Raw genomic sequence first — 12,174 nt, 5'->3', positions numbered from 1 at the left:
CGTAAATTCGTCCCGGAATTGACGACACATACATGCTAGCTAGATTTGCTTTTTTTTTTTTTTTTTTTAGCAATTCCCGTTATAAAGCAATGTATCACTAGATAGCTATATAAGCATGCTTTGTAAAATCATGTTTTTACTAGGAGGATTAAAACAACTGTGGAAAAACGACCAATGCTGCCTCTTTGCGACAAGGACAAACTGCTTCTGCCCAGCAGCTGCACTTTCGAACCCCCGCATGTTCGCGGTACGGAATTTTATTTTATTTTTTGAAGTGAGTGAGTGGGGGAGTTTTATTTAGACAAAATAGTGCTTTGCCACAATCTTGTGGCATCTATAGGCAATTCTAAAACTTAGTTACTCTCCGATATTTACTTTAAAGCAAACCCCACTAAAAAGGTTTATAATTTTCTATTATCCAAAAGATGGCAGCAAAGCGCTACTTTGTCCAAATGAAGCTCCTCCATTTACTTTAATATAGTTTCTTGGTGACAAGCTGTCACAAGACATTGCAAAACCTTTTTTTGTTGTTTGGCCTGAGAACAAAACCAGTGAATAGGTGAGTTTTTCTGCAAATAATGGACACTCCCTCAGCAAAAAAAAAAAAAAAAAAGAAAGTCTGCAAATAGATTAATTCAGATATATGCGGGGGTTCACTGTATAAAGCCAAAAATACACCAAAAGATAGCTAGTCAATGTGATATAATGTATTTATTCTTATGATTGAGACCACATCTGGGTTGTGAAGTTTGGATCGGACGTGAATGACAAAAAGTTACCAACTAGCTACCTAGCTTTTTCTTTGCCAATAAATGTAAAAACAATAAACAGACGCATTGCTATATATACAAATAGTCAAGACGATAGAATTGTTTTTATTTTGATGATTTAAGGCCACTGCCGCCATCGCGCACATTCAGCAAAGACGTGAAAAAACTTGGTCGGACACAGAAAACTACTGACACAAACACGTGACCACATACTTGGTAAAAACAACATAAAATGTCACCTCTTAGGATTTTCAGAGGCAAAGTTTTTGTGTCAGATTATTTTTAAGGCAAAAAAAGAGTCAACAGTTTATGATTTTTCACAGACAACACAAAACCAGGCGAAGGATGAGATCAAAACCTTTTTTTTTTTTTTTTTAGTTGTTGCCTCACTTCAGAACTTGGCGAAGAAACGTGAAAGAAATTCGCATCTTCTGTGGTGCAGGTGAACAGGAAGTCAGCAGACGCTTCTCGGTTGCTTTGAAGGAGATAGAAAGCGTAAACTTATGAAAGCCATTTTGAGCATTTATTCCATATCATCTTAAGGTCCATGTATGTAGTGCTTTTTGTACCCACTAGTAAGACAATTTGTTCGCAGCTATAGCCATCAGAGAATTTATTAGATAACCTACTAGTATGCTGAATTGTCTTACTAGTGAGGACAAAACGCATACTAGTACATAGAGCTTAAGATGACATCGGACAAATGATCAACAGCTTTAGCTTTAGAGCATTTATTCAATATCATACTAGTATGCTGAATTGATTATATGCCGGGCCCTTATGTTGTACAGTTCCAATTTTTCCGCTCCATCTATCTCCAAGCAAAATGACTGCATTCTTCAAAAGATCACTTCAAAACATACAGAACATTTTGCGGAATGATGCGAGTCATATCATTAAAGCAAATTCATACACGTCACCTGGTATGAAATTAGTCTCTTGTCCTGCCCCGCCCCTGACATCTGGATTTTTGTTTTACTGCCGCTTCTCTATATGGGTAATTTTCATGTAAATTGATCAATAACGGTAAAGACATGGCCCAGTAAATTTCATCCATACATTTTTACAACCGCTTATCCTCACTAGTGTCATGGGTGTGCTGGCACCTATCTCAGGCGGGCGAGAGGCGGGGTACACCCTGAACTGGTCGCTTAGCCAATCGCATGGCACATGCACAAAAACAACCATTTGCACCTACGGACAATTTAGAGTCTTCAATTAACCTACCATCCATGTTATTTGGAATGTGCGAGAAAACACAAGCAGGCACGGGGAGAGCATGCAAACTCCATACAGGGGAGGTCAGATTTGAACCCAGCACCTTAGAACTGCAAGGTAGATGTGCGAACCAGTGGATACCACTTAATTTCCTCTTGAAAATCAATAAATTTTACTGATATTTATTAATTATTGGCAGTTGTTATCCATCAGATTATAATTGTTTCCAAGAAAAACAAATATTCTAAAGTAATATTTTTCAAACTTTTAATGCCAAAATGTCTTTTTCCGTTAGGTGTCCCAAATGAAGTTGCAACGATTTCTGAAGACTAATTCCATTTTTTTTGATGGATAGGATTTTCTCCATTTTCTTAATTAAAACTAACAATTGCATCTTAGTGTCTTCAGCGTTAATATTTTATTGCTTATTTTACAAATGGTCCTTCTCTGTCATTTAAGCTCTCTCTCAAGTCTATTTCAGTGGGCCATTGCTCTGTCAATATAGATTGCTTTTACCATGAATGTCTCCAATTTTAAATCAATAACATTTTAAAAATAGGATTTAAGGCGTGGCTGTTTCAGCTTGGGAGACATTACCCAATTAAAAAAAATGCTAAATTAGAGGTCCATCATTACTGATCAAATTATATGAAAATGACCCATATAAAGGTAAACTTGACTTGACATCAGCTGTCAATTGTCAAATTATATTCTACAAGTGTCCTGAATTGTCCATCCTAGTGAGGACAAAAACACATACTTGTATGAATAAATGTAATAAATGCTCAAATGGCTTTCCATATGATCCATGACGCCTGTGTTGGCACCTCAGGCGTAGAAGATGAGTTCTGGTATCTGACCACCTTGCACGCCGGTTCCGTTGGTGCTGTCTGAGGAGCACTGGAACTGGAAGGTGACCTTTCCACACTGCACCTCGGTCATGCCTTCCTGTCCGAAGTAGCTGAGCTCGTTTCCGTCTAGAACCACGCTGGCCGTGTAGAAGGCATCGGGCTCTATCTGGACCGGGTGCTCAAACCACACGGCAAAGGTGGAGCTGGAGCCATCCGAGAAGTACTTGATGACACGCTGCGCCACGGCCGCGCCCTGACGCTTCAACTCCATCTTGGCACCGTATTCAGCTGAACCGCAGCTGGAGCCGTACAGGCCGAAGCCAGCCACGAAGACGCGCTTGTCCACGGCGAACTGGATGCTGTCGCAGCGTCCACGATAGCGCCACTGGTTGCTGCGGTAAGCGCACGACTGGAAGCGATGGCAGCGCTGCGGCGCAAGACCTTGGCGGGGTTTGCTGCAGAACAGCAGCTCGGGCTTGTTGGCCGCCGTGTACCATAGGAAGATGTCATTGGTCTCGTTTAGCGTCAGCACCCCGGACTGCGCCGCCCCGTTGGCGAAGTCCTCCAGAGCCATGGCGGGAATGCGAATCAGGTAGATGGCCTAGTTTCAACACACACAGACACACTCTTATTTACATGTAGTCAATCCTGCATAATCGTAGTTCAGGCTTCACCTATTTGTTGTGTTTGTGCACAGGTCAAAGTATTAAAAACAAAAAAATTACTACTTTGATACATCTTGTGGAATATTGGTGTCGTTAGGTTTAATTCATTGGTGGTGTATTTCCATCTGCATTTCAGATGTCGTCTTCTGTTGGCAGTCCTTGAATGCACCTCTGGGAGGAAACAGTCAAGGTACAGTATGTATTTGGTTTTCTCCCGATGCAGCTACTAACAGCCCGTGTAATCTACTTTTTAATTTTCCTGTACAGTCGTCCCTCGCCATAACGCGGTTCAGTTTTCAGGGCTTCATTGTATCGCAGATTTTTACATTGTACACATCTAATTTTATGTCACAGATTTTTTGCTTTATCATGGGATATTGTGGTGATCATTTTTTCCACACTGACTAATACTGCAGACTCACATAGCAATAAGCACGAGCTAGGAGGAAAAAGTACATAAAAGACAGTGTCCAAAGTTTGGCATCATTACACACTTAAAAAGATAGTGCGTCTATGCCAAAAGGTGAGTTGAATGACATATAGCCAGGGTTTGCACTGCCCGTTCGCCACCTCGCCAACGGCTAATTGAAACGGGATTTGGCGAAGCGAATATTGCCTACGTTGGCCACGCTGGTAAACTCCGGATAAAAGTTAAAGTGAGCGCGCTCATTCTGCCATGTGTGAGATGTGTTAGTGGTTTAGTTTTTCCCTACTTTGTGAAATGGTCTGCCGTCCAGCCGCCCAGCCGCTGCTGTCTATAAGCAGTCAGGCTCACGGACTTTCCCAGATGCCGGGAGCAGCGCATCGGAGAATACGAGACTCAATGCTGTTTGGCACAGAATTTTACCAAATATTTGCATATTTATTACCACGATGTACGTTTGAAGTCTCGACGGTCAACGTGTCCTGCAATTCACATTAGTTCTCGCAGCCTGCAAGCTGCCGTCTTTATCAATGCACGAGCCGGTAATCCCACTGTGGTTGCCATGCCGAGCTGTACGTTTGCAAAGTTTCTGTACTTCTACTCAAGTACACAGTGTGAGTACCTTTGCCACTTCTCTCAGCATTTACTTCTGAATGATTGCTTCTGCTGTAATTAAATCTACAAATCGTGCCTGCCAAGTCATTTTGGACAAAAGAAGAGCGCCACACCTTGCCGAGCACCAGCCTCTTGTTCTCAATGGTGGGCCTCAAGTCCCGGCGCTGGCACTCGGCCTCGGCCCAGCTGAGCGCCGCCTCGAACACCACCATCTCTTTGGCATTGAGCGTCTCGCGGCGCAGGATGCTCTCCAGCGTGTGCACATCGATGTCACAGAAGCCCTCGGAGCGCAGGGCCAGCTCGGCCTGAGCGTCGATCACCTCCCAGCAGCGCTGCGTCAGGTCAGGTTCCTCGAACAGGCAGCTCTGAGACAGAAGCACACAGGCGTTCTTGGCGCTCAGGCTCGTTTCCAGGAAATTCACACAGGCTCGCGCCAGGTGCGGCACGATGTACTTCTTGGCGGCGTATAGCGTGGCCAGAACCGTGTCAGCGCACAGTTCGATCTCGTCACAGTAGATGTACCTGGTGGGAAGAACACTGCTTAGTATGGAAAGCCTTTTGAGCCTTTATTCCATATTTTGAGTTCAAATCAATTTTAAGGTGTCCATGTTCTAGTAGGGATAGGAATCTCTGACATGAGGCCGATTCCATACATATCTAGATACACAGGTAGCGATTTGATTAAAAAACAATATCTTTACGGGCGGAACGATTTGATACGATTCGATTCAGTATGGGAGTGATACGATTCTCGATTCGATTCGGTGCAGAAAAAGTGTGATAGTTAATGTGCTAATCATCAAAAACCTTGACTTAACACAATTCTATAAAATGACATTTGTCTAACCTTATTTTCAAACATCTACAATAAAAGACCACTTAACCCTGAGCATTGTTGCTTTATGGCACTGTAAAAAATAAAAATATATTATTTTATTTAAATATCAAATTAATTATTTAAATAGACCACAACAATACAACAATTCATTTTGAAGATTTTTTTCTCCACAAACTGCACCCACCTTTCACATATTGTCTGCATGTTTACAATCTGCGGCGCACATTTCGCCGCTCGCCCCGGTGTCAACGGGGGACTTGAGATAAGGTACGTAACGTGACGTCGGATTCAATGCTGGGGGAACGCTACTTTGCTATCGCTGTGATTACAAAAGTAGCTAAACTACTGAAAAGCTATTTGATGTTGAAATAGTGACGCTACGGAGAAATGTAGTTAAACTAGTAGTGTTGGTAGTATCCAGCACTGCTGTTTGGTTGTAAGCATAAACTGCTTTTGGTTGTAAGCATAACGTTACCTGCAGAGGACAGCTTGAGACCGCTCGCGTTTGTTTTAGAAGATGAGATCCAGAAACCTTAAGGCAACTGATTCCTAGCTTTTGATTTCACGGCGAATCATCAAAATTCGCCACGCCACTGCGCCCACGCTTTCTGCCGTATGTCACAATTTTTTTTTTTTTTTTTTTTACAAAGCATGATCAATGTCTTGAGGCTTAAATTCAGGTGGATGTCTTCAACGTGCTCGGCGCAGTACATTAAAATGTAAAAGAAGACGTATTTTTTCGCCACTAGGTGGGGCTATATGTACAAGGAAATAGATTGTTCAGGGTATGACTATGATGAAACGTGAAGTTTGGGATTTTTTGGAGCATGTGCAGGGGAGTTTTTCAGCATTTCCTGTTTAGTGGCGAAGGAAATCTACTATTATGCCCAATTTGTCCTACTATTATGGACAAAGATGGTACTAGTATGGACCTTCAGATGGATAACAGGATATGCACTAAATGCTCAGATGGCTTTCCATAAAGCATAGTGCACAAGTTAGCTCAAGCTGCACTCACTTGAGCATGGCGAGGAAGGACGGCGGCTCCACGTCGGGGATGCGGATCTCGTCCTGATCCTCGGCCAGCTCGCCGTAGAACATGGCGTGGAACACAGAGCTTCCCACGGCCAGGACGTACTGCACACACAAGTGGACCGGCTTGGTTTGGTGTCACGTACACTAAACCAGGCTTTGTCAAACTTTTTGGGGCCGGGAACTCCTTACAGCGGGGAGACATTTTTCCAAGGCCCCCCTCATAATCCAATTGCCAATTAATCATAAAATGGAGACCAAAGATATTTTTTTTTTGTGAGTGGTGGTACCTTGTGGCCCGGAATCCGCTGTGTCCCACCTGGCGGTCCCACCACAAAGTAGATATCTGCCATCATGTCGTTGTTAAACATGACTGAGTTCCTGCATAAAATAAAGGAACAAAAACACAATTATTGTACTATTTGTTTTATTCCTGTTATTGTAGAGAGAGAAACGACATTTCCATTTTTCTGTGTCCTGGATATGTCGAGTATTGACAATAGAAAAAATCATTTTGAAATGAAAGAGTCTTTGTTCAGTTTAACCAGGGAAGAAGTCATATTTTAACAAGTGAATTTTAGAAGTAAAACTCTTCTGACTTTTCTTCTGGAAAAAATGCCTTTATAGCTTTCAAGACTGCGACCAAATTGGTTTTTAGCTTGTGCAATTAAAAGTTACATCTTGTCGCATGTGCGCGAGTGTTTTAATGGTTAAAAGTTGCCGTTTTTTCTCCTGAAATCTCCTCCTCCTGCACATAAGAGAGAGAGAGAGAGAGAGAGAGAGAGAGAGAGAGAGAGAGCGAGAGAGAGCGCTCTGACACCATGTCAATCACTCGTATGAATTCCATTTGTGTTAAAAGTGATCCACTGCAATATGATTGCCTGCCTGCTGCAACATACAGTCCCTTCCAAAAGTATTGGAATGGCAAAGTCAATTCCTTTGTTTTTATTGTATACTGAAGACAAAATAAAGTGCAAAAATTTAAGTAGAAATTATGTATCCATGTTCTGTTTGGGACTATTATTTTTAAATAGGTAAATTGGTTTGTTTTGCTCATAAGTAATTTGCAAAAGAGTGTGACTAACCATAAATGATACTTTTATATGGAGGTGGTACACTGATCCAATCATTTTTAAATGTATGTCAATCATATGGTTGTGGCAATGCTCGAAATTAAGTGTTTTTTCCCAGGGAAGAGGGTTAGGTGCCCTCACTATAAAAACTGCCCCTCTGAGTCGAAGAAATTATCAAATAAAAGTAAAGCCTTTGGTTTTTTTTTAATGAGTTTTTAATTTACCTGTTTTGTCAGCTCCTGCTGGGGGGAGGGGGTATCGTATCGTACTGTATCTAAAATCTCAGATTTGACCACTCTTAATACAAGCGGTCCATTAAATGCTCCACTCCAGCATTTCTATCCAGCAGCGCCCGGAGGGCATGAGGGCATGCAGAGCTCACGTCATCCCAATAACAGGCTGCTCAGTTGCTAACATAGTAGCAAGGACTAAGAGTGAATGTTGCTTGCTTAAAGTAGTTTATTGACACTACAGTTTACGTTCACTGTAAAACTAAACTCTCATAACAAAAGAATTACACCTGCTGAATGTTCAAATAACAACCTTTGTTTGTCTCTTCATATTTGTTCACAAAACTCGCTAGCTCAAAGCTAACAAACAATGAATGAAAAACACCATTGACGAGCTAATGAAAATTAGCATTGAACTCGCAGCACTTGTATCTCAAAATAATGAATATTGGTACCAAAATGCTGTGTGAACATATACAAACGAGGCATTATAACAATACTCAATGGCATATATTCTTCAAACTCTGTGAAAAACGAGTTAAATTAAAATATTCTATCGTGACTTCTACTTTTTGTTACTGCGTTTATCTCATTGCATGTATCACACTGCCCCTCAGAGGCCAAGACTTGCACAGCAGCAACAGCGATTGTCAATAAAACTAAACGCCAGCTGCATCAAGAAGTTCAAGTGTATTGCCGCACGTGACAAAAGCAAATGAAAAAGCAAATGTTGACAGTAAAAAAAAAATGACAGTAAAAACAATTATTATTGTTCTCTGCTTGAGTAACATCACTTCATCAAGCCTTTTCTAACATTCCATTGTAAGAAATAAGGAAAGTACGTATGATTATTGCTGCTATCAGATAGGACCGATATAGGTATCGGCCAAAATTCAAGGGGGTAATATTGGTATCGGATCGGAAGTGGAAAAGTTGGATCGGGACATTCCTAGTTCACAGTAACATATTTTGCCAATATCATATCTTGACTCACTGTCAATTGAAACTATCAAGATAGTTTAGACTTTTTTCTAGATTTTCAGAAAGACAAAAGAGACTTGTTTCAAGATACAATATCTTATTTTAAGAATCTTATCAAGTCAGTTCATACTTGTTCCATGAGAAGATTTTTTTCACTTAAAACAAGACATTTTGTCCCTAAAATAAGTAGTCGTATGAATTGATTTCATAACACAGTTTCACCACACTTTCTTGGGCCACATGGTGGCTTATTCAACAGTCACACTCAATATAAAAGCACAATTAGTTTGATTAGCTTGTTAATAAGCCACCATGGGGCCAAAGAAAGTGTGGCGAAACTGTTACTATACTCGTGTGATTTTATTTTGAAGGTCTGACGTTGGACAGGATGATACGCCCATGTTGCCCCTACTTGTCTGAGTGCTTGTTATTGCTTCAAGTTGGATTGTGGCCCACACCTTGCCATCCGTTGAGACCTTCTTAGGACACAATTACAACAAAGTTCAGAGTTCTGAAATTTTGCTTTGGGCCAGTCCTGACTCTGAGTCACGTAAATTAGCGGTGATTGGGAAAGAGGGACCCACCTCTCCCGGATGGTGGGGTACAGGCCCTGCCAAGTGCAGCCGGCCTGCCTGGAGGTCCTGTTGTTGTTGCTCAGGTTCTGTTGGTCGTGCGTGTGCTGGGACTGTTGGCTCTGCTTCTGCTGTTGTTGCTGCTGCGCCAAGGCGGACGGAAGAAGCTTCTTGGTGGGAAACAACTCCGCGGCCATTCTCTGACAGTCACGCCGCCGACCTTTCACCGCTCATGGCAGCCGCCGACCTGTACACACCCACAGATGCAAAACAGGTCACCAACATCCCAGTCAAACCCAACTCGTGGGGAAAGCTGGTAAATAACCAGAAGGTTTCTACCACGTTTCAATGGGAATTCAAGATGAAACATGCACGTTTTTGGGGAATGTGGGAGTTTGCCGGAGTGCCTGAAAGGACACCACTCACACAAGGGATCCAGGGCGGGTCACCAGCCCCACTGAAGCACCCTAAAACCGGCCATCAGGAGGACACCGCAGGGACCCACCGCTGCCTCCCTGCCCAACCACCACTCCAGCCGGCCGCCCAACACACCTCGCTGCACGTCCCCCACCCACGGGACAGCTAGACGCACCCCCCCAACCAGTAGAGCCCGTCGCAGAACTCAGCCCCGTCCCAGCCGGAGGGCGAGCATGTGGCCCATGCCAGGTGGACAGGAGGGCGGCTAGGGGTGCCCAACATGGGAACGATAAGGGAGGGCAGAAATTGGTGCATTTTCACCAGTTTTAAAGATTCATAATCATATCGTTCTTAACATTTACCACAGGAAAATGATAGTTGTATAACTTTAAAAGATCTGTCTGATAATCATGATGTCATGTAGGGATACACCAATTCAGCCTGGCCGATATTCGGCATTTAAATCCGACGGCTGATAAGAGATCAATTTAAAACTGGGTAAACTTCAGGGATTTACTTATTTAAAATTTCAGATGCTGTTGACCGTGGAAGATATCTGCCCTTTTTGTTAAGAATTAAAATAAAATTAAAAAATATGTCTAAGTTTGAAACTCGGCTTTAATAAATAGGCAGTGATGTTACGGGTTGTGCCGAATCTTCGAGGCGTGTGTCGAGTAATTAAGGGGGCGTGTCTGCGAGGTGCGTATCGAGGCTTGCTTCATTTGGGGGAGGGGCCGGAAATTATAACGTCCGAAGCTTCGCTGCACGACTGTACCACGTGACCGCTTCAGGAAGTGGTGCAGAATTTGGCGCAATGTGTGACATTTTGGCACAGCAATATAGACCCTGTCAAGCAGCTCCATGAAAATGGGGGTTTATGTCATTCTCCAAAGTTGACGAACACATTGCACAAGCTGCCATACTGGTACATTTCAATAAATTATAAGTGTCAAAAGCTTAATTTAGTTAAGTAGTTCATTTAAAAAAGTTAAATATTCTAGAGATGCACCACACACACTGAAATATTTCATGATTTATTTTTATACATGTATAATTTTGATGATTATTGCTTGGAGCAAATGACAACTCCAAATTCACCATCTCTAGAAACTAGAACATAACGTAACAAACTATTACGAAACATTTATTTTTAATGTAGAATTTAGGCAGGAATTTGCCCTCTGAAAAGTATTTTCCCCAGTGTTTAATAAATCTATATGTGTGAGTACTGAAATCAATTGAGTTTTCTTCCATATTCACGTTTTTTTTTTTTTATAGCTGTGCCTGTATATGATTACTATCATTTTGGAAACAGTTATGCACACAGAATACATTCAAATAATATTTTATTATTTCATGTCGACACAATATTTGGTCAAACTTGTTTTTTTGTCATTCATAGTCACTTCCAAGTGCCACAACAACAACCATATTGCAATGCATCACACATTATGTGGCCTAAAATACAGTTGCCAGTGATTATACACTTGGCCAACGGGTGGTTTCGTGTGCACATGAAGCATCAAGAAATGGATCATTATTCGAACCAATGGCTGAAGTGTTACGATGCCTCATCTCGGCATCACTACAAATAGGGTCAAGTCTGCCAGACATTGGTGCATTTGCACCGGTTTTAAAGGGTCATAACTTTCACAACATTCATCACAGGAAATGAATGACACTTGTATCAGTGAAATCGTTTTTAAAATTTAAAAGATATGTCTGATAATCCTGGTCTTGTGTAAATGAACGAATCTTTGAAAAGTGTCACCCATACACAACCACCAGAAGCAAAAGCAAAGTCAGGGCACACCAGCTGACAGGGCGATGCTAAGCTAACGTTAGCAGATAGACAGAACACATCCAACAATTTTGACGTCATGACATTAAAAGAACGCAGTTGGGAGTTCCAGCGCAAAGGAAGAACGCTCGAGTCAAACAAGAAAAGCTGAAAAGTGTCGAAGGCGGCCGTGTTTTGTTTTTCGGTGGTGTTAGCTTAGTTGATGCTAACTAGCGACCGAGCTAATGAACGCATCAAATTGTCGATCGTGACAATGATTTGACTTACTTTCAAGTTTTGCACGCGCTCTTCGTTCATCGTGTGGTGCTGGCGGCAACCCGATTGAATGTTTTAAAAAGTTGTCAAAGATTCACATTTCTTGTTTACAGAAGAAAACAACGAGAACTGAGCTGAGTTGCAGTCTTCTTCTACTGCTCGACCAGCTTAACGACACGCCACCTCCCCTTGGTGGAGAGAAGACCAAAACGTTTTTTTTTTTTTTTTTTTTTGTTTTTAATCGAACAATTCATCATCAAACTAATTTCGGCCGCTTGTATCCGGGATCTTGTTCTTTCGGTCACGACCCACAGCTCGTGACCATAGGTGAGGGTAGGAACGTAGATCGACCGGTAAATTGAGAGCTTCGCCTTTCGGTTTAGCTCCTTCTTCACTACAACTGACCGATACAAAGTCTGCATCACTGCAGAT

General features: G+C 42.0%; 1 protein-coding gene across 1 annotated transcript; it reads right to left on the bottom strand.

Moving 5' to 3' along the window:
* Positions 1-698: 698 nt before the first annotated feature.
* On the bottom strand, positions 699-11,936 carry LOC133404393 (BTB/POZ domain-containing protein 3-like). Its single transcript, XM_061680239.1, has 6 exons — positions 11,755-11,936; positions 9,282-9,516; positions 6,704-6,794; positions 6,400-6,518; positions 4,657-5,065; positions 699-3,440 (listed from the first exon to the last, which is right to left on the bottom strand). Exons 2-6 carry the CDS (start codon positions 9,464-9,466, stop codon positions 2,817-2,819), a joined length of 1,428 nt encoding a protein of 475 aa, XP_061536223.1. The 5' UTR covers positions 9,467-9,516; positions 11,755-11,936; the 3' UTR covers positions 699-2,816.
* Between the last annotated feature and the right edge of the window lie 238 nt (positions 11,937-12,174).

Source organism: Phycodurus eques, chromosome 6 (genome assembly GCF_024500275.1).
Source record: "Phycodurus eques isolate BA_2022a chromosome 6, UOR_Pequ_1.1, whole genome shotgun sequence".
NCBI classification, from domain to species: Eukaryota; Metazoa; Chordata; class Actinopteri; order Syngnathiformes; family Syngnathidae; genus Phycodurus; species Phycodurus eques.
Note: the sequence above shows the minus strand (reverse complement) of the source record. Positions and strands in the feature narration are given on the sequence as shown.